Below are 22,593 nucleotides of genomic sequence, written 5' to 3' on the forward strand. Positions count from 1 at the left end.
TCTTCCACCTTTGCTAAGATGCCCCAGGAGGTGGAATGGGAGCGAAGCAAACTGACCCTCAGGGACTAGATGGCCGCCAGTCTGACAGCGGCAGTTGGCTTTGATTCCAGATCGCCTTTTTACTTCCTGTTGCCACTGCTCTCCCTGCAACCTGCCTTCCCTTCCCTGCCAGTGTGGCGGAGGATAAGTGGCTTGGATGCCTATCTGGGGGTTCACTAAAGAGGCCAGAGTTGGGGATGGGCAGGAGAAGGAGGAGGAAGGGAGAAGGTGAAGCTTCTACCCTGCCCAGGAGCAGATGCTCAGATAGAGAAAGTGCTGGGCCTGGGCTGGCCGGCCGGCCTTCGGGACCACCGTGGTCCCTTCAGTGCGGCCTCTCTCAGCTTCATCCTTGTTCCAGGAGGGTGGCTGGGGGTAGGAGCTCCTTCCACCCAGCCCAGCCTCCCCTCTCGGTTTTGATCTGCGGAAGGGAAAGCCCCAGCCCCTCTTTTGAAGCAGCAGCCGGCACCACTCGTCTCTTCTCTCCTTCCCGCAGGCATTTCTGTTCAGAGCGCTGCCTCTTGCTGGCTCCTTCTGCTTCTGCTGGGTCCTCCTGCTGATTGGGAAGAAAGTGCACCAGTGGGTTGATGGGGGGCCTGGCACTCTTAAAGGAACAGCTTTCTTGCTATTGGAAATTTATTTACCTAGCACAGAATTTTTTTCTGTCTTCCCCCAATCAATATAACCTGGGAAGAAAAGTGAATCAGATACAAAGTGACCATAATCACCATTTAAATGTTAATTGTAGATGTTCTGGTTTTCCTCTAAAGGTTTTCAAGCAGGTCAAGCACTAGCCCAGGCAACAATCATTATTAGCAATCAAACCCAATTTGAGGATCATTTACTGAGGGAAATTAAGGTTGGGGGCCACAGGTTTGAGCAGGGCAGTCTCTGCCGCCTCAAGGGCTGAGTCTAGGGCTGAAGACTGGAACTCCACGAGTAAAGAAGACACAGAGATAATTTGAAGATCCCTGGCACCATTTTTGCCAATAGCTCTTTTGCCCTGGAGTCTTTGACCAGAGGAGTTTACAAGTAGCCAAATAGACAAGGCAGTTTGAAATGTAGTCTTCCCTCGTCTGCCCATTGGTTGATCTGCAGTCAGTTAGCTATTATTTGTTAAGAACTTGGCCCTCTGCAAAATAAATAAACAAAGCAAAGCCTCATCAGATGCCAAAGTTGCAGTATCTTAGTGTCTTGTTTCTGTACGTTAGTGACATGCTTTTTTCCCATATAAAGAATATGAAAGAGACCAAACTCTGGGCCCCTTCAAGCTCAGATTCTGAAGTCCTCCACCTCTTGGAGCTGCAGCACCTTCTACTGGGTTCAGCCCTACCTAAATGGGCTTCCCAGATTCTCAGTTCCAATCTCAGTTCCCCCGTTAGGAGAAATGTCAGATCCTGGGCAAATTACCCGGTGTCAGTGCCTCACTTTCTTCTGGAAAAACAAAGTGAAGAAAATCTATTTGGGTGATTTTGAGAATATGAGATAATATTAGAGAAGCATATTCAAATAGAAAGGAGAACGCCAGAGCAGCAAGAGCCAAATGGCACCGCGATCAAGCCTCTGTCTTCTACAAAATGAGCCTCAGAGAAGAGACTTGCTCAGTCACACAGAGAACCAATGACAGTATCTGACAGAGTCAGAACCCAGCTCTGTCAATGCTCAGTCTACTGCTCTTTCTAAGAGGGTCCTCACCTTAGGCTTTCAACAATGCGCCAATACTGTTTTGCCTGCACGATGACATGAAGAAGGCAAAGAAGAGGTCCGGGACTCCAGGGGGCTCCTGCTCCTGAAGTGTCAGACCCCGGTCCTGCCCCTTCCAACACCGCTTTCTGGCGTCAGAGGCCAGGAAGCCTTTCCCCAAGGGCATTGGCTAAAGGGATCCAGCCGATCCTGGACCACCAGTGGAGGCTGAAGGGAGGGAGGAGGCTGCACGTGGAGAGAGACAGATTCTCCGGCCAGAAGGGAGACAGGCAGCCAGAGGGTGGGGTAGTGGGACACACTCAGCGGATTTCCCATTTCCCAGAGGAGAAAAGTGCAGAAGCCTTCTGCCCAAGGCACGCGGTGGTTGTGTGGAGAAGGTGGTAGTGCAACCCAGTTTCCCAGCGTCCTAATCCGGAACCCAAGGACCACACAGGGTGGCCCTCGTGCCTACCCTTGCAGCCTACAGAATCCAGGGCCCAGAGCTTGCGGACCTACTAGGTGCGCAACGCGCCCTGCAGCCCGGCAAGGCACTGCGGCATGCCTGGCCGGCCCGGGTGCGGACGCGCGGCGCCGCGGGGACGGTGAAGGTGACCGCCTCCTCCTTCCTGGTCCCGAGTGCTCTGCGCTGCGGGGCCGAGGGATGCTCGGGCCCACCAAAGTTTGCTCCAGTGCTCGGGGGCCCGAGGTGCGTCCCCGGGCAGGGACTGCGCGCGCCGCAGCGGGGGTCGACCCCCATCCCCGCGGCAGTTTGTGCGCTCTTTTCTGGTTCCGAAGCGTAACTCCCAGTTGTGGGAGGAGGTAGGGGTTCCGAGACAGGGTCTCCTTCCCGAAGCCTGCCTCCTGGCCCCGCCGGCCACCCTCCCGCATCCCTGCAACGGCCCCTCCGGAAGGGACTCGGGCCCGGCTCCCCAGTCCTGCGGCCGCTCCCACCAGCTGATTTTGACAGAGGGGGGTCCCGGGCGGCGCGCGCGGGCGGAGCGAGCCCCTGCCAGATCCGGGGATGATAATGTGCCGGCTCCATGTCGCGGCTTCGGGCTGTCCAGGCTCCGCCCCCTGTGAGTGTGTAAGTGTGTGATGCTGCCGCGGCCGCCGCCGCCGCCGCCGCCGCCGCCGCCGCCTGTGCAGCCGCCGCCGCCGCCGCTGCCGCCCCGGCTGCCGCGCCGCGCCGCGCCGCGCCGCTGCAGCTGCCCCGGCCGCCCCCGCCGCCGCCGCCGCCGCCGCCGCCGCCGCCGGCCCGCAGCCCGCCAGGCGGGCGGCCTCGCCGGCTCGAGCCCGCAGCGGCTGCCGCCGCAGCGTCGGGGCGCTGGGCGCGCGGGCAGCCGCGGACCGAGCGGACCCGAGCGGGCGGCCAGGCACTTGCCCGCCCGGTGCCGCCGCCGCCGCCCCAGAGCGCAGGACCCAGCACCTCCGGCGCCCGCCGCCGCCGCCGATGCGGCCCGGGCACTTTTAGCCGGGCGGGAGGGCCGGAGAGCGGCGAGCGAGCCGCGCCGAGAGCCGCGCAGAGCCGCCGCCGGCAGGGACGGACGCCCGGCCGCCGCAGCCGCCCGGCCGCTATGGATCTATTCGACTTTTTCAGGGACTGGGACTTGGAGCAGCAGTGGTAGGTGTTGATTTTTGCCTTCTCCTTGGCTGCGCGGGTCGCTGGGCCGGGGCTGGGCTTTTCGCCTTTGTTAAGAGGAGCCGGGGTTTGGTGGGGCGCCCGGGACGCCCTCCCACTTGCTCTTGGCCACCTCTGGCCCCGGCCGCCGCGACTCCTCGGTCGGGTGCCCGGGTGGGGGGAGGTGCGGACCGAGGGAGGGATGCAGGTCCCGAGGGCGTCGCTTGGCACTCCAAGTCCAAAGAGTTGCGTCTGGCCCAAATCGGATCCGGTGCTGCCCGGGGGCTGAGGCGCGCGACCTCCGCCGGGATTTTCTCCCCGAACGGCTGGCCGGGTGGCCTTCCCAGCGCACCGGATGCTGCCCGCCCGAAATGCCCCCAACTTTCCAGGTGCCCGACGCCGGCGGCCGGCCGCGGGGGGCAGGCAGCGGCAAGGTGCCACGCGCGGCCCTCCGCTTCCTCGGCGGCCACCGCCCCCGCCGCCACCCCGGTCCCCGCACGGCGCGGCGCGCACACCTTCCCTTCCCTGCCACCCGCTCGGCCCAAGTTCCCCGCACTCGGGCGCCGAGCGGCGGCTTCGGGGGCCACCGCGCGGGGGACACCGGGTCCGGGCCGACTGCGGCGTCTGGCTTTCTAGACCGAGGGTTTTTGAAGTTGGCCCCTAAAGTTGGCCGCTCCGACGTCAACGCACATTTAATTAACGGCCGGGCCCCCTGTCCGCCCCCCACTGGGAGGCAGCCGCAGGTTTGTGGGTTTAATGGGCACCCAGCTCGGATTCAAAGGTTTAGTCGGCTCTTCCCCAAATACCGTCAACTTGTCCCCGAGAGGTTTGTGAAAGATGGTGCAGAGGTGACTGGGGAGCCGGAAAGTTGTTAGTCTGCGTGATGTGCGCGCGCGTGTGCATAAATAGTGATATGCGTATCTATTAACTTTTACAGAAGCCTCACCTCCTGCACCAGCGTTATCACTGTTAATTTGTCATAACATTTTAACGTATCGATTTTCCTCCACAGCCTATGGAATTAGATGGGGGGAAGGCGCGGCGGCAGCGACTTCGAATTGCACTCTTGGCTATTGCCTTTTCAAATGTAGTTGGAATAATCTATAGTAGCGACCGACAGTGCGAAATCTTTTGCAATGTTAAACTACTGGCAGCCGTTGACTATGAATGCTGTGTATTTTTACAAGGATTTCCCTTGCTGATGTGATATTTTAGGCAATTTCCTTCTTTAGAAAAGGGTCATACTCTTAGCCAATAGCTTCATCATGCCAATCATGACTCCTTTAGTTGCAAATCCAAGATAATCAGAACTTAAATACATTTTATTTTACAGCGATTCCGGGTAAATCCTTGAAGCCACAAATTACGCTGTATAAGTATTAATCTGTAAGGCATTTTTGATCCCACGCAGGGTTTTATCAGCTCTGCAGAAAAACAGGTTACAGTTTTTTAACAACCATGCTGTTGTTATTTAAAAGTAAAGATCACGGTAAAATTACCGCTCAGTTACGTATTACACTCCTGTATACAGCCTTTACCCTGCTTCGCTAATTTATTTTGCACACCACTGATAACCACAGCATTACTATTTGCATACAATTTGCCTAATATATGGTGTGGGTAACATCATTAATTTAACAGACGTTATAAGTGATTTTGTGGGTGTAGTTCAAATGTTAAACATAGATACAAGGTATTAGGTTTTTAAAAACATGTTTATTATATTGTTTTAATTTCAGTTTAATATTAGGCACATGCAGTTGCATATTTAAAGGAGGTGGGCTCCTTAGATGTGACTTCTTTTTGTCCCTTTTTGGAAATTATCTTTTATTATATTAAGGGATCCTCCAGATCCCTAACTATGCCACATCAGTTAAGAAACATGCAGACTTGGACACTCCGTGGATATTATGTGAAATACCGATGAATTAGTATAACACGTCTGCATAAATAAGCCGGCCTTTTCCCTCTGTGCACTCGTTCCAGGAAAATTTCTCCTTCTTACTGTTCGATCGTGAGGGGCAAGCTTCCTTATGCATCTGTGTTTGTAAACATTTGTAATGCGGTTGTGCGCCTGTGTGTTGTACACCCCGACGGAGAAAAGGAACATCAGTGTGAATAGTGGATGAACTAAAAAGCTTGCTATTGCCTTGAATGGAAGCGTGTACCTTTCCAAACTCTCTTTGGACATCCAGAGCATGCCAATTACATGTTCATTATATGTTTACTTCCCCTCCTGGGGAGCAAGTAGTTGCTTAGACTGATGGCATCCATTGCTCCCCACCCCTAACTCCCCAGGAGGTCCTAGCAAGAAAAAGGCGCCAGCCAAGTTAAGGCTCTCATTTCCATTGGGTCTCTTCTCAGCAGTCACTTGTGGGACAGAGAGCTCTGAGCCATCTCTGCCGCAGCCCGAGATGTCTGACGATAACTGGATCGGGCCAGCTAAAAGACAAACTCATCTTCCAAGACTTAATGAAGAAAGACTTTACATACGCAGGCATGTGTGTCATTTGCAAACACTAGACTACAGTAAACAAAAAGTGCGTGCCCATTTAGAGACATACACACTTGTCAGGAGGAATGCACATGGAAAGGATGGGGCACGGCTGACTGCGGTGTGGATGTGCCGAGTCTGGGAGTCTGGGAGTGCTCGGTGCCTAACGGAACAGAGCCCTGGACTTCACACACCGCAAGAATCTCTTAATGGGTCATGCTCTGGAGTCGATTAAAGGGCCAAAGCTCTCGTTCTTCAAGATTCCTGGGTGAATGAGCAATGTTCACCTGTGTCTGAGTTTAATATGAACCATTCTGTGAAAGAAGAGGAAGGCGCAGATGGCTGTGTGCACCAAAGACACCACTTGCTCTTAAAAAAAAGATAAAGGGAAAAAAATCAAATGTTATCGTTGAAATCACTCCATAGACTTGTCTGTGGTAACCCAGTAAATGAATTCTTGAGGTGTCTGGAGAACACGTGGCTAGATTTGGACTTGTTTACCAGCAAAATCTGAGGGCCTACCAAGTGCACAGCCTTTCCACCCTGCAAGCACCCCTCCCGTATTGATTAGGTGTTGCTTCGTGACAGGCCGAGGTTCTTTGCAGGGATGCTTATCTTCTTTTTATTATTGAAAAAGAAAGAAGGAAAGAAGGGAAGATAGATACAGCAAAAGGGCTCATTCTAAAAAATAAAAAAAGAAAAGGAAACCACTGTGATAGCAAAATCACAATGTTCAAAAGCCTGGTGAAAATTGTAGTTAAGCCGTTGTGACAGTGGCCGACTTCTCACTGCGAAGGACGAAGGCCGGCATCCACGGTTTGTAGTTTTTATGTGGTGTCTCACAAGTAGCCTAATTAGAGGCGAGCTTGCAAACGGGCAGTTATACAGGAAGAGACTTAAACTCACTAAACTGTTATATAAATAGAAAGTTCAAAGGTCTGTGTGGGGCCGTCCAGGCTGGGAAGGGGCCATGTGCGGGCCAGGCTTCTCCTCCCCCGGGGCTGCCCCAGCGGCCCCGCTTTCCCCAGTTTCCCTCAGCCATGGGGGGCGGGGACCCTGCTCTCCGGACAAAAGTGAACTGTTTCAGCTCCAGCTGGGCATGGCCCATGCACTGCAGCCGCCCGGCCGCTTCCCCCTGCTCTGCGCGCACGGACCTTGGAGGCCTCCTGCGCTGCAATCCTCCGGAAGAGTGGAAGAGGCCTGTTTATGGATGGGAAGGCCGGGGAGAGACGGGGAACGCAACCTTGGTCTACCTGGGGGTGGCAGGAATGTGGAGGGGGCGGGGCGGCGCCTCCAGGTTGCCAGGATTTCTCTTTCTCTACCTCCAGCCATTTATCTTTCCCCCTCCCCCTCTGTTTGTTTTCCAGGGCAAGGGAGACAGTCAGTGGTCTGTTTTTTTGCCGGTACAATATGCATTCTCCGGCTTGTTTGAGCATTCATTCAGCAAACCACTTGGGCTTGAGCTTCTTAAGGGAGTATATGGGAGGGCGAGACTCAAGGTGGTGAAATTAGCTAGTGATGAGGTCTCCTCCACACCCCGCTGAAACCCCCAAAGATAAATGCTGTCCCCGTAAATCTTAAGAGGCACGTCTGTTGGACAAGGAAGAAAATTATCTCATGTTAGAACTCAGTTTAATGATACATGAATTGTTTTGCTAATGATTCAGTCAAGCATTTAACAACTTTAAAATATACAAATCAAGATTGAAAACGACTGCCTCAAATATGAATCTGTCATTATAGACATAAACGAGATTCCAAACATTTAAGCGTTTTGTAGATGGATAAAAATGATATTGTATTTAAACATGCTAATTATTGTTGAATAGAAATGGTTTTAATGTGCTGAACCTTTATTTCATGCCCATTATTCTTAGCTGAGACTATTTCTTGCATGAAAAATCTGCACATATTTAACAATTTCAGAATTGTAAAAGCCCAATAAAATGGCCATCTCTGGAACAATCTAGAAGCTGTAGTCCTATGAGCTTATAGCTCATACCTCAGAAAGGGAGACTACCACATACTTGATTAGCTTGTCATGTAGACAAAACAACTGATACAGTGACTACATTTTTCAATTTTAATTTTGTCTTTTTCTGATGTGGGATAAAGAAAGAGATTTTAAAAACTTGTTTACTGATAATGGAAAGAAATGTGTTGCTGATTTAAGAACTCAAGACCACAACCTGGAGAAACCTTTTTGAGGAGTGTGTGTGTGTGTGTGTGTGTTTCACCTGTGTCTGTGGTAGGACGCATCATCGTTGTTGCTACTGTTATTTGGGTGTTTACTCTGTGCCCCAAACATGACCGAGTAGCTAGTGCTTTAAATATTCAGCCTCACTTAATCCTTCAGACAACTTTATGAGATGGGACCTATTATGATTTCCATTTTTGGATGAAGAAATGGAGGCAGTAGCTACTCAGTGATGCAATTCAGTTTCCAGCCTAGATGGAGCTGATCCCAGAGCCTACACCAGCAACAACTGACATATTGTCTGAGCCTTTCCAACAGGTGGGATCCTTCTCCATACATCATCTCATTCGGTCATTGTGAATCAGAACGCACACGTGTTATTCCCATTTTACAGATGAGCAAACAGCCCTGGAGAGGTTGATTGACTCACCTAAGTTCACACAGCCTGGTTAGTAGTAGGGCTGGGTCAGAAATCCACATCTCCCAATTTCCAGCTCAAGTGCCTTTCTGCAAAACCTCATTGCCTATTATTTATTGTTACTGTGTGGGTTCGAGCATTTAGCTCTCACTGAAACAAATGGATTGGATTGTGTATATGATGCTTGTGTAAAAAAAAAATCTGGAATTACCATGTAATCGACTAGCCATGGAACTCTGCTTTTTTCTTTTAATTGAATAAGGAACAATTTATGTAATGGTACAATCTCTTAGCACTTCTTTTATGGATGCCCCTTTAATGAAAACGTATGAATGGAAATTACAATATATATGTGTATTGTAATTTTCCATTCATATATATATTGTATGTATAATATATATATGTATATATATATATATGGCAAAACTCAAGTCCTTGAGAACTGTCCATTTAAATTCGAATGCCCTAATTTTGAAGATTTGGTACCTGAACTTAAAGAAGACCATGGTATATTGTCTAGTTAATTGGGAGCCTCAAAGCTGGGCATAGGAGGTTGATAACATTTCTTTCCAAAGCTTTATAACTTACCACATCTGTCATTTGATTTGATCCTCACAATAACCATGTGGGTTTGTCAGCACTGGTCTTACTGGCTCCATTTTGTAGACGCGAAAACTGAAGTTCAGAGAGGTTAAGTGACTTGCCTAAGTTTTCACAGCGTGTGGATGGTCTTAGGATTTGTGTTTATTGTTCTTTTCACTGCGTCACTACTGTTGCATTAAGTCGTTTGTGTTTAAATATCCACACCGCTTCCTAGGGAATGGTGTACGCCCTCTCGCATCATTCAGCACAGTGCCTTTCTCATTACAGGTGCTCAAGAAACATGTGTTGATTGATATGAGAGCCCCATCAGCTCCAAGAGTGCTCTATGCAAATGCTTCTGTCTTCCAAAGACAGTTGCTTAGATCCTGGTGGTAATACCGCCCCTCTGCCTGCTTGATAGTGTTTTAATTGTAACTTTTTGAAGGTCTCCTAGCCAGTCTGGTCTCTTGCGCAGAAAGTAACGAGAAAGAAGCATGGTAACCAAGAAAAGCTTAATAGGAAAAGGCAAAATTCGAACCCCTGTTATTTATCAGTGTGCTTAAAAAAATAGATTTCTATGAATTCTAAGATATGCTTAGAACTGAAAAAACCAGGTTTGAAGGTAGAGGGGTACAGGACTGGTATTGTGTCTCAATCTGTGCGGAGAACGTTGAAGAAGAATGTGTGACAAAAATCTGAAGAAGAATTGAGTGGTCGGAGGGTTGGGATTCCTCCAGCTTTCCTTGAGTTTCAGCCTTTATGACTTGTATTTCATCGAGAGAAGCCTGTTTTTCTACTTAACTGTAGCAGATCCACGCCATAAATTATCATGACTGTTAAACAAAGGTCCAGCACTGGGTTCCTCTAATGTAAAACTTTTATGTTGCACTTTAATGAAATTTTATATGCACGTTCAAAGCGAGGCACACTTTATACCATGGAGAGGGCGGTGCTCGGAATTGTTGAATTTATTTTAAAGTAAATCTTTTCGATGACCTTAGCTGCTAACATCCACCTACTTACTGAGCTGAGAAAAATGATCTGAGTGCTTAAATAAAATGGCATGATTTAAGCAGGGCTGACAATAGCCTTCCAGCTAGAATCTGATTTTGATTATGGATTGCTTAGTTTATGGAATGCTATTTTTCATATACCTGTGCATTTTGCTTCATTTCGAAGAGAAAATCAGCCGGTGATTGAAAGTAATCTTTGATTTGGTTGTTCAATAGGCTTGTGCTGGTCTAGGAAGGTATAGAGGCCGCACGTTGGGAAATAAGCTAAGGAAACAGGTTGTGTTTTCATTACAAACTTAAAATCACTCATCTGTTTATTTTTTCAATGTTCATTTTGCTGGAGAAAAGGAAAAGAAGAAACCCATCACTTCCATCCTATAAAGAATGGGTTTTTTTTTGCTTAGATTTCCAAATAATAGTTCTTTGCATCATCGACCGGCTTCAGTGAAAACCAGGTCTCAGTAGCAGATACTGGTGGCCTTGATTAAACCATATTCCTGGAGTCCAAATTTTGTGTTTTGTAGGCCACATATCTCCTGGCAATAGCATTGAAATGGTTTCTTTTTTATATAAATAAAAAATAAACCCCTACTCATCTTGTAGTGGTGCTGCATTGTAACCTGGGCTTTAACAGTCACTGGGAGAAGTTTCTTAAGAGTCTGATGTCTCCTTGGTCTTTGGGTCTCTAGTGTGATTTGATGAAACCAACCCACCAGAAGGAGCGTGTTATGAGGACACTTTAACCTTCTGACTGTGGCAATATGTACACGACGACCTAACTGTCTGGTGAACAATGAGAAATGCAATCGCAGAGGCTTTATTTCTCCCTCCAGGATGTCAGTCAACTAATTTTTTTTAATAAATTAATATTCCAAAGGGACTGGTGGTTCCACGCCAGGTCGGCACAGCCACAGTAACTAAATTAAATTCCAGCGGGATGGATGTTTCTGATGAAGTGCCCATTATTTTGCTGGCAAAAGGCTTGGCTCAGGTGTGTAGATATTCATCAATTCCTCAAACCCAGTGTTTCAAGACTGGAGGGCCCTTCACCGTCATCTGGTCCAGCCTCTTCTTCATACAGATGTGGAGACTGAGGCCCAGGATGGGAAAATAGCTTGCCCAAGGACGTACAGTCCATACGTGACAACGCTAGGTCAGGTCCGGAGCTCTCGTGTCCTGGTTCAGTATTTGTCACCCTCTCCAGAACTGTCTGCATTGTGTACCTGCTCTGTGCCCAACGCTTTGCTAGGCAGTCGCTTTTAGGGGGAGATAAAGGAATGTAGAAGATGACCTCTGGCCCCACTGACTTGACAGCAGAATGTAGACCTGGATTGGGGGAAATAGCGTGGCATGGATGTAAGTAAAATAGGAATTCAGGGAGAGAGAGAGGACGTGAGCTAGAGGAGGAGAAGCAGGCCTCGTCAATGCCCAGAGTGAAATGGAAAGCCAGAAATGGGGGCTGTTTAGAAGACCAGGAGCAGCCAACAGTTGCTATTAGACAGTTGCCTTTGGACCCGGAGTTAACTGCTTGAATAGTAGCTCACGTTCGTCACACAGTTGCTGAGGTTACGTTTTGCTGTGTGAGTGGAGTGCTGTCATTGCCACTGACCACCATTTGCTGTGGGCTAACCACAAAATTCTGGACAATTATTTGACTGTTTGAATTATGTAAATATCGATGCAAGCATTCTGCAAAAAAATACCAAATGAGAGTTTGTTTTCCTGAATCAGTTGAAACAAATGTTTGTAAGTTGGCACAATTGCTGGCAAAGTAGCTATTTTAGAAAGAAGCATATATCGTGGCTCTTGAGATGTACCCAGATATATCTGTTCTTTTGTTCCTTCTCCTTTTAAAAAAAAATTATTAGCTCATTTTTTTTTTTTTTTAGAAATTCACGTTCTTTTATTTATTTATTTATTTATGGCTGTGTTGGGTCTTCGTTTCTGTGCGAGGGCTTTCTCTAGTTGTGGCAAGTGGGGGCCACTCTTCATCGCGGTGCGCGGGCCTCTCACTATCGCGGCCCCTCCCGTTGTGGAGCACAGGCTCCAGACGCGCAGGCTCAGCAATTGTGGCTCACGGGCCCAGCTGCTCCGTGGCATGTGGGATCTTCCCAGACCAGGGCTCGAACCCGTGTCCCCTGCATTGGCAGGCAGATTCTCAACCACTGCGCCACCAGGGAAGCCCTATTAGCTCATTTTTGTGGAAGGTGTGTATCGATGTTTTTCCTTTAGTCTGTCTTTTTCCTAAAGCGTAAGTTGGTGCTTTGGTACCATCTGATTGGTGTTTACATCTGTGTTTATGATGAATTGTTTCGGCCACCAAATAATTCTTTGTCTGGCTGTCTCATCCTTCGAATCTCAGCTCTGTCTCTGAGAAGCCACTAGCTACAATCCTCCTAATACCTCCTCCTTCCCCAGACTCACATACTCTTGCCCCGTTGCGTTAGACACCCTTCCTCTGAGCTGCCACACTGTCCTGAACAGACTTCCAATGCACCTGAGTTGTTTTGAGGGATGAGAACATGTCTTTTATTGGTGTAATCCTAGTGTCTGACCCAGAGTAATAGCCTAATGCAGCCAATTAAGAGTGCAGCATCGTTGGCTTATCCGATTCATTCAGGCGCCGTGCTAGGTCTTCAAAATATTACCTCTAGGTGGGAAGCCATAATGAATCACATTAATAATAATGAGTGAAAATAATAATTAGAGCTTACATTTCCTATGTGACGGCTCTGATTTGTGTTATCTGAGTTCCCTATTTTACAGGGCAGGGAAACTGGGACAGAGGACTTCAGCGACTTGCCCAAGGTCACACGGATAGTATGCTGCAGAGCTGCAATTAACGTGCAGGCTGTGAATCCTTAGCTGCGCTGCTAGCCCATGATGATACCCTGGGAGAGATGCTAGAATAGTGGCAAGCCCTGCGTGCTTCGGGGCTCGGCAGCGGACTGGGCTGATGAGGCCTTTGTCTCTCATCTTTAGTATTTACAAGCCAGCGTTGGGTTGAAGTCCATAACCATATATGAGGTGTAACTGACCTGATATCTACTCCAACAGGAGATGCTCAATTCTGCTCCTCTTTGGTGTAAGCACAAGATTCGGTGCTTGGGAGGAAGGTGCATTGAACGTGGGCTCAACGAGGGTGGAGTTTTTTGGGGGGCGGTATTATTTACCACTGCATCTGCAGTGCTTAGAACAGTGGCACACAGTAGGTGCTCAGTTACTTTTTGTTGAATAAATAAATGGGTTGATATACAGTAACCTGCTTAATGCTTTGTGTGATCAGATTTGTGAAGAGATAGTTCAGAGGTGCAAGAATGAGGTCTAAGAGAAGATCTAAAATCACGATGGTCAGACAGGTAGGTACAGGTAGATGTGTTCAACAGATAGGCTCCTGAAATAGCATGCTTATTAAAGTTTTATAAAGTAAATCTCTCTATGTGCATCTGCTTGCTAGGATTCCTGCGGGGAATTCTTTGTTGATGAGCGTAATCTCTCCTAAGCAACGCTAAACTTATCAAATTTGTGATTTTAGATTGTTACGCATAGCAGTTTCTTTTTGCGAGGTGCACCTACATTTAGTATCTGTAACAATGCTGTAAGGGTAATTTTGCAGACTTTTCTTTAAAAAGGTGTCTTAAATTGTTACTGTCACCAGAATGAGACTTTCATGTAGTACAAAGGTGGAGGGGAGAGCATGCCTTCAACATTTGCTGAATATTTGTCTCCATACTTTTATAGCATTTTTTCCTCTGAGCCTCCTGCCTTGTTCGTGTTTTTTGTTTGTCCTTCCCTCCCTCCCTCCCTCCTTCCCTCCTTCTTTCTTTGTTTTAAAAATAGTTCCTGCTTTGGAGGCTAACCTAGGATTTGGGTTTTCCTAACGTATTTTTAGACCGAACACATTTTCTATTTATGCCTCTGGAGGATTCAGATTGCAGTTTCATCTCAAGGATGTGCAGAAAAGTTTCCCTATGTGTTCATTTTGCAGCACTCTGTAAGATGGTTTGAGAGCCAGCGTAAGAGAACTCGTATTTGCCAAGCACTATGTTCCATGCTTTACACACACCACCATATTGAACAAGCACCCCAGAAGGTAGGTGTTTTTCCCCACTGCCTTCACAGAGTTGGACATCAGCTGTAAAAGAGTTGATGGGTAACTTAAAACTTCAAGATTCATTAAAATTAACCTTGGGAAACAAGCCCTCTAAATATTATTTTTTTGTCTTTACAGTACACACTTAAAGGTCATGAGATGCAGGTCAAGGAAGACAGAAAGATAAAAGGTGTTGAAGAAATCTAGGACATTTTAGTGGAGGTAAAGCACCCAGTTAGCTAAATTAACCAGGCATTAAGGTACATATTTGGAGGAGAAACTAGATACTTATGGGTTTTTAATAAATTAGGTCTCATAATCAGAAATGAAACATATCCAAGTATTAAAGATCCAGGAGGAATGCAAGAGCCATGATGATCTTTTTTAAAAAGTTAACTACTAAATATTAACTATATCCCTTTTGCTACAATTAGACATTTTGGCCAATTAGTTTTTTGCAGTTATGTAACAGTTTAAACTTTAAACAGTTCACATGTATTCAGACTGTGAGTGATAAAAGTTCCTATCAAGAATGATGAAGACGATTATGGTTGGATTCTGATTAGCATTTTACCCTGAAATTACAATGAAATGCCAATGCACACTCTAATGCCATTGAAAAATGACACCAGTGGCAGACTTCTACCACAGGCTTTTGTAAACAATCGCAGTTACTCATATATTTTGAACAAAAAAATGGAAATTTGATGAACCTATTTCAAGAGGCTTGAAAAGTTAAAGTGAATTCTAACTGTAGATTAGTAGCAAATGATGACAGCAGAGCCAGTATTACCTCAGTTGATTAATTTATAAGGATACTGGTCAATGATTTTAACCAACAGCTATGCATAGTAGAATCCTAATGGGATCTGTCTGTTAAAATTACATAAAGTAGGGCATTTGATTTATTTCATAGTTTCTCAAAGCTCAATTTTAACTTCATACAAATAATGCATTAGTCACCCGGGATAAATGACACAGTGAATAAAGTTGTGATTTTGTCTGCTTCACCTAATCTGATTTAGCACAGGATTACATCTGGCTCCTTACTTTCTTCCTATCCTAAACGTTTGTAGTAGAGTGGGATCTTTACGTCGCCTGTTTCGTATCTCATCAGAGGAGACTGGATCATATAGGCCTTGCCCTGCCTCTGGGTTTCTGGGGTGTGTAAAGAAGGCCTTCTGGTTTGGGTGTAGCATTAAGAACTGCCATAGGTACAGCTAGGCAGCAAAACGGTTTACAGACATTGCCCCTCTTAATACACGATTAGCTGAAAGATTGCATTTGGGGTTGGTAACGAATTTGAGATTGGTTAAGTATTCAAGCCTGAAATATGTGTTATGAAAAGTAAATTTAGCAAAATAGCACTGAAATCACTAAAATTCACTCTACCAAGTTAAAATGTGGGAGGACACCAAACTTTGCCTAGGTGCCCAACTGTACTCCACCATTTCCAATGCCCTTGACCCTGGGGTTGGGGAGTCTTCTCCTTGGGCTGCGAATGCTACCGTGGCTGCCCCAGGGAAGTGCGTGCCTCTGAGTCTTACAGTGTCACCCATCCAGTTTCAGTGCCAAGTCCTGACTACCCTGTACACTCTGATCACCATTATTGCCATCTTTCTTTGGGTTCCTTGCCTCAATGGAAGATGGAAAGGTGAGTTTGTCCAACAGAGAACCTTCGAAATCTGTTCGGCCTGCAATTGCATACCAAAATTGGAAGAAGGGGGGAGATTTTAAATTCATGGCTGGCTGGAAATATGTAGGCTTATATTTTTAAGATTTAAAAAACATGATTAGTAGAAAGTCCATAGAACTTCATGGACGTCAGATAACTCTTAAAAACGAAGGCAAATGATGAAGTACGGGGTAAGTTTCCTGAAATTGAACATAATCATAAAAATTCAAGGAAAAGCAATATATTCTGCAAAATTTATGAGTTTTTTGGTGGGGAGAGTTTGCAGAGCTTGACAACCCCCAGTGCATCTGGCCTGGCACATTCCTGTTTGTAATGAGAACCTTATGGGGTGCTGGGCCTCGGTTTTCTTAGGCAGGCCTGCTCCCCAGGGGTATCATAAATGATATGCGAGTCAGAAACTTCATGGCTCATGGCATTTCTCAGAGATGTTTTAGTTAAGCTGCCTCACCCAGCTACAGGGGCAGAAGTTGGGAAATGAGTCCCCTCGTAAATCTTCATTGAGCTTTAATTAATTAATTATTTTTTTTGCTGTCGTTCATAGGAATTAGAAAGGGGGAAAGTAACTGAATGAATGTGCCTATATGACTCCACAGAAATGGTCCAGGTTCTTGGGTTCGTGTGACACACATTCATTTAACAGCAACAACGGCAATAAGCAGAAAACCGCAGAGGTGTAAATACTGGTAAGGAAAAGTTGAACCTACAGAGCCAAAAAGAGAAGAAAAAGGTGCAATGCCAGCGTTAGGGCTACTTGTGCAGTTTTCTTGTGTCTCCTCTTTCCTTCTCTTTCCTTTTATTCCCCACAGGCTGGGAAAGTTTGGAATCCATCACGATCTCACTTGTGAACTTGGGCCTCACCTTGTGGGCTGTGTGGGGTGGTATGGCTGCTAGGTCATGAAATGGGGATTTGTGAATTCGTGTTTGTTCAAACGTGTGCCAGCACCTGGATTTCCTGAATGAAGTTCTGATGTTACTTTTTTCTCAAAAGGAGTTCCAGCTATTTTAGTGGTGGTGATCGGGGGCGGGGCAACCCCACGTTGAATGGGCTTGTGTAATGTGGATCCTTTAACTCACTTCGCCTCTCCTGTGACTTCGGGCTCCTCTGTCAGTGTGCCCGGAGCCCGGCCAGACCTCAGCAGCCATGAGGAAGAAGCCTGACGCTACTTCCAACTCCGCAGCGCTCCGTGCTCGGTCACCTCCCCTCCCATCCCTGTCTTTTGGATTCCTGACATTTATTCCTGTAAACGGCATAGTAGTTGCAGTTTTATTCGCTTCCTTGGGCAGGTCTAAGAGTCCTGAGAACAGGACTGCCCCCCGCGTGAGCATCACTTGCCTCTTCACTGCCTTCCTTTTAATCATACCTGTTACATGTGATATATTTTCAGACTTGTTTACCCTTTATTAGTGAGCTGGGATACTTACGGCAGTGTTTCGAAAGGGGAAAAGCAACACTGCTTTCTGGGAGCCGTTTAACTAATTTCTCCTAAAGGCTGTTTGTGCATTTTACGAGAGTAATGTATAAAAGGTTGTAGTGAATGAGGCAGCCTACACTGGAAAAAAAGAAAACATATTCTGGGGACAGAAGCCTTTAATATCTTGCAAGCTGTTTCATTGAATTCCAAGTTTCCGGTCCCAAACTGTTGTGGCATCTTGAATTTAAACTGTCAAGCTATTAGACCTTCATGTTCAACAAAATGGAAAGACATTGGAAATTCTAGCCGTTTTGCTTTGGGAAATTAAGCCGCACTTGTCTACATGGCCGACGTTTAATAATAAGGCTGAATTTTCATAAATAGACAATGGGTGATGAGGCCTTCCTGGAGTCAGTACGAATACTCTGTATCCCTCTGTAACTATTAAGAGGAGAATTAAGGCTCTCTGTGAGCTACAGTTTTTTTCCCCATAACGATAATCTCCCATTTAAACCCTGAACTGTAAGAATCAGAAAAGCTATAAAAATATAAAGAGAAACAGGAGCAATTTTCATGAATCAACGTGAACTACTTAGAGTGGTTCTCATGATGGTGGAGGGGAGAGGAGAGGTGCCGTCTGCTTCTCCGGACGCCTCCTCCCAGATCCATGTCCCCGCGCTTGTGGAGAGCCTTAGAGCTTCAGACCTTAATGGGGATCGGAGCTACGCCAGCTCCTGGGCCATTCCCTTCCCTCAGTCTCCCTAGCAGTGCTCACCCAGCTTCTGCTGGTCCAAAAAAAAAAAAAAAAAAAAACAAAAGAAAACCAAAACCAAAATGGGAGGAGAATAAAACTCCCTCTCAAGGCAGCCAGTTGCTTCCTATCTGGGCAGTTCTGCTGCACATTCCATCATCTGTGCGAAACGGCCTCTCTGAGCTCCCAGCCCTTGCTTGTAGTTCTGCCCTGAAGGCCACACAGAGGAAGTATAATGTCTTCTGCTCTCGTCAGCCCTCCCCGGGTCTGGGGGCAGCCCTGCCGTGTTCACCGTGTCCTCATTTCTCAGGGAAGAACGTCCCAGCACTCGGATAATGGCCTGCAGAGACTCAAGGAGACCCTGTCTAGATACGCGGGTGGGAGGTGGCCGGGCCTGGAAGGTTCGAGCTCTATTTTTAGGGTAGGTGGAGCCAAGCGAGGCCTTGCCGCCTGGCCCATACACACTTTTTCAGAAGTTCGGTGGAAGAGCAGATCCTTAACAGCCTTTGCCCAGGGAAACCTCCCTCTGGGTATCTTTCCCTTTAATTGCCACAGTATGGGAACCCCAGAGGATCGAAAGGCTAACAGGAGCTTTTCCAGAAGGAATCAAATAACTAATGTTGAACCCCGGTGCCTCCTGGGAAACTGCATCTCTCTCCCTGTGGCCATGTTGGCCTACACTTGGGAGATGACCATGGATCCCGTGTATGGAGTGGCCGCTGCACAAAAGGCAATCCTCCGAACGCTTTCCACATGTAAACTCTTCAACCTTCCATAACCCTGTGAGGTTAGTAGTCATGTTCATGATTGCCATTTTTATGATGGGGGAATTAAGGCCTAAGAGAGGTTAAGTCACTTGCTCAAGATCACACAGGTAGGTAGCGTAGGTAGCAGCAGAGCTGAGGTTCAAACCCTGGCACCATAACACTGCCCTGTAATATAGCTCCTCAGAGGCAAGGCTTGAGTAGTTGCTCCACACTGGCCACCTCTGCACAAACTACTGCTTGGATGGCGTGAAAAGCCCCTCTTCCTCTGGCTGTGACCATGGCTTCATCTTGCAAGATGGAGATTGGATCCGAATAGCATTCCACTCTGACACTATATCCTTGAGTGGTCCCGCTCTCCTTGCAATGTGTACGAAAGCCATCTTTGCGATGGTGAAATTCCAAGTGTTGTGTGTGTCACCTGAAGAGGAGAATGGGCATTCATCCATTCCTTCATTCATCACATATGTGGTAGGTGTCTACATGGGCCAGGCACTGGGGATCTTGTGCTGGCCATTGCATACATGGCCCCTGGAGCCGGATCATTAAATGCTTAAAGTAGGATGAGAGTTGGGCAGAGGTCCATTGGTTCTCTAAGGCTCCCAAAGTCATATCTGAAGATCCTTCCGGTCGCAGGGATTGTGGCCCTCTTTAAGATGACAAAAACAGATACTCCTTGCCCACCCTTGAGGACCACTGCCCTGGTTGATTCCTGCGGGAGATTTATGGGAAGGAGATCGACATGACAAAGAGGATTGGCCAGAGCCACAGCAAAGCATTTCCAAAGACACTGTTCTGAAAGGGCTTGAGTCATCAATCATATGGTGAAACGCATGGCACAGGGCATCTGGCTTTCTCTGTGGCTGCCAGGAAGCTAGACTGACCCAGCACTGCCTTGAATAATTTCTTCAGTGTCTAGTACTCATTATTTCCACCTGCTGTGTGAGAGGGATCTTAAGTCAAAACATAGCCCCCATGACATTGCACCGCATTGTTGATTACTGCAACCTTTCCGTCAGTATTCAGCAAACCACTTCCTGTACTGCACTATTGATGAGTTATTGTAAACCCCTGAATTCAGCTGTACAGTATGAAGTGTTTTTGCTAAACGGACTCTAAATTGGAAAAGAATTTTTTCACACATCTTTGTCATAGGGCATGCCCGTAGCTCTTCATAGGCATCCTAAGACGAATAGTTTCTTGCTACCGAATGCTTTTTAGAAGTATTTAGATTCCAGACTAGAGACTCATCTTGACTTGGGCAAATAGTCTATTAAAGAGACTTTAGATTCCATTTTGTTCTGGGCGAGTCTTGGCCCTGGAGTATGGATTTTGCTAATAAGACCAAACAGAGCCAGCTGTGTTCTTCCAGAGAGCCACCTTGAGTATCAGCATGGGTGACAGATGACAGCCTTTGCGTTAAGAAGTTGATTGTACGTAATTGGGCAGTGGTCTGTTGTATTTGCAGTGCTTCGTCGGCGTGGCCTGTCCCTCCTACAACAGAAGTTAATACATGAATGCCCTGAGCAATGACCCCACATATGACTGAGCTTTGATGGGGAGGGGAAGGGGTGGCCTGTGGTGTTGGGTCACTTTCCACTTGAGTGGACGTTACCTCGTGGAGTTTTAGGTAGAGAGTATGTATGTCTGGCGTTTAAGCTAAGACTGGATGACCCTTATCAGGAATGTTGTAGAGGGGATTCCAGCATTAGATAAAGGTTGAACTAGATGACCTTTGAGGTTGTTTCAACTGCTGAGTTTTTATGACACTTTAAAATTCCTCAGGAGAAAACCTGCAGGAGAGGGCCTTGGCTGTGAATCTCAAGCTTGCAATTGTTGGAAAATAACACTCAAGTCAAATCACATTAACTTCACTTTAAATTTTAAAAGTATAGAGCTCACAATGTTTTGCCTGACTTTCGGGCCGTGGGGTGTGAGGGGAAGAACAGGAAGATTACTGCCACATAAAATGCAAAAAACAATGAAAATAGCATCAACAGTCCAAATTTTTAAAAAAATTGTTTTAATGAAAAGGATTGGGAATCACTGACATATACAGGCTTTTAAAATTTTTCTTGGCCGATTTGCGAGCTCGACACATGGAGCCTTTTGGCATTTTAACGGCACCTTATCTAAATAGAGGCTGTGCAGCCAGTGGCTTCGTGCGGGGACCTGACTCCATTTGGCTATTGACGGGCTTGTTACAGAACGCGGTTGACTATTCTCCGGGTCAGGAGTGAGGTGTCAACATCTCTCACGATGGAGAATGGATATTTACCTCCCTCTTCTCCACTCACTTTCTGTGTGTTTTTGAAATAAAACCTAAGCATCTTTTTCATCTTTGCTCGTACCATCATGGACTAAATATTGCAGTCTTTAAACACGTCTTTAGGTGAAATCACTCATAGCAATTTCTGGTTCAGTTTGACTAGTAGTGAATGTCTGTCCTCCACTCACGTAGACGGAATAATACAAAGCGGAAGAAACTACAAATTTTTTTAAAAATGGGAAAAAGAGAGCCTGAAAATTCAAAGAGGAATTTGAACCGTTCCTCGTGTCCGTGGGCACATACTCCGCGTGTGGCAGTAAAATGGGCCATTCAAGACCTGAGGAAATAAGTTAATAATAATGTTTAGCTGTGTGGGTATATATGTAGGTACTTATATCCACATGTATAGATACACACATAGGTACACCACATACATGCAAGCGTACGTAAGCTAGCTGTAGATTCTAGGCTTTCGTGAAACTTGAACTCTTAAGATGTATGCTCCTGATACCCTATCCCACCACCCTCTGTTCGCCTTTTTGTCTGGTTGAGAGCTGTTTTGTCTAAACAAATTATGCCATTATTTTATTTTAAACACTCCTTTTTTAAAGAAGAAAATAATCAATGCCAGATGCCCTGAACACTTGTGCATTGAAAGGAAAAAAAAATCATATAAAACAAGCTTACATCTGAGATGCTTCAAAGAGGGAACTTTAACTCTCCAACATTTTTCAAACTTATAAAATCCATTAACGTCCAGGATGCATTCTGGGCCTGCTGCCTGTCTAGAACTATTTTCAAACGCTTTTGGATTCAGCCCTTTTTCCCTCTTTAATTTTGAGACCCCTGTGTGTTTGGAGGGAAATGTAATCCATATGTTTCTGATTCATTTACACTTAACTCATCAAAACGTTGTTTGTAAGAGCCATTTGATGTTCTAGCAGCGTCTGTGCATTTTAAAAAGTAAGCTTTTTAGAACTCCTCCCACCAGCCGCACTCCCACTTGCCGCGAGAAAGGCATATTTGGCTGAGGGGTAAAATATGAGGCATAAAGGTCCGACCAGGTCGCGTTCAGTTCTGAATTCCTTAGTGTGCCAGGGGCCTCCAGGTGGCAGGCACTGGGCCGCCATGTTTCTGTGCTGGGTTGACTGGACTTGCCAGGTCACAGGACTCTTTCGGTTCTTCTTAGCACTGGCTCAGCTGCCTCTGTTTTGGATGCGATAAAATGACTTTCTGAGTAAATTTAAACTGAACAGGGAATTGACTCCCCTTAACCAGAACTTTCATTCAGCTCTTCACAGAGGGAAGGCATTTATCCTAATTCGTCATCTGAAATTAAATGTCTTAAAGTGGAAATAACTTCCATGCCTCAGTTACAGTATGTCTGTTACTTTAGACACTACAGCTTTTGCAAAAATGATGATCGCTTCACCTGCAGTCACTTGGGTTTTTTTTTTTTCTATTTAATAAGGAATCTGATATAAAATAATCGGAAACAGTCTTGACAAATCTCTTTGATTGCTGCCGGTGGCTCTGGCCTTTTTCCTGAAGTAATTTGTTTATGGTT

At 46.5% G+C, this 22,593-nt stretch overlaps 1 protein-coding gene across 4 annotated transcripts in view; it reads left to right on the forward strand.

Moving 5' to 3' along the window:
• Window positions 1-2,975: 2,975 nt before the first annotated feature.
• The window catches only part of AFF2 (ALF transcription elongation factor 2), a 498,852-nt gene continuing 479,234 nt past the window's right edge, over window positions 2,976-22,593 (forward strand). For all 4 annotated transcript variants that reach the window (XM_057538448.1, XM_057538450.1, XM_057538449.1 and 1 more), the window contains exon 1: window positions 2,976-3,340. In XM_057538448.1, the coding sequence (XP_057394431.1) occupies window positions 3,294-3,340 (47 nt within the window). In that variant the 5' untranslated portion in view covers window positions 2,976-3,293. The remainder of the gene's footprint in view (window positions 3,341-22,593) is intronic.

Source organism: Balaenoptera acutorostrata, chromosome X, assembly GCF_949987535.1.
Source record: "Balaenoptera acutorostrata chromosome X, mBalAcu1.1, whole genome shotgun sequence".
In the NCBI taxonomy this organism is placed as follows: Eukaryota; Metazoa; Chordata; class Mammalia; order Artiodactyla; family Balaenopteridae; genus Balaenoptera; species Balaenoptera acutorostrata.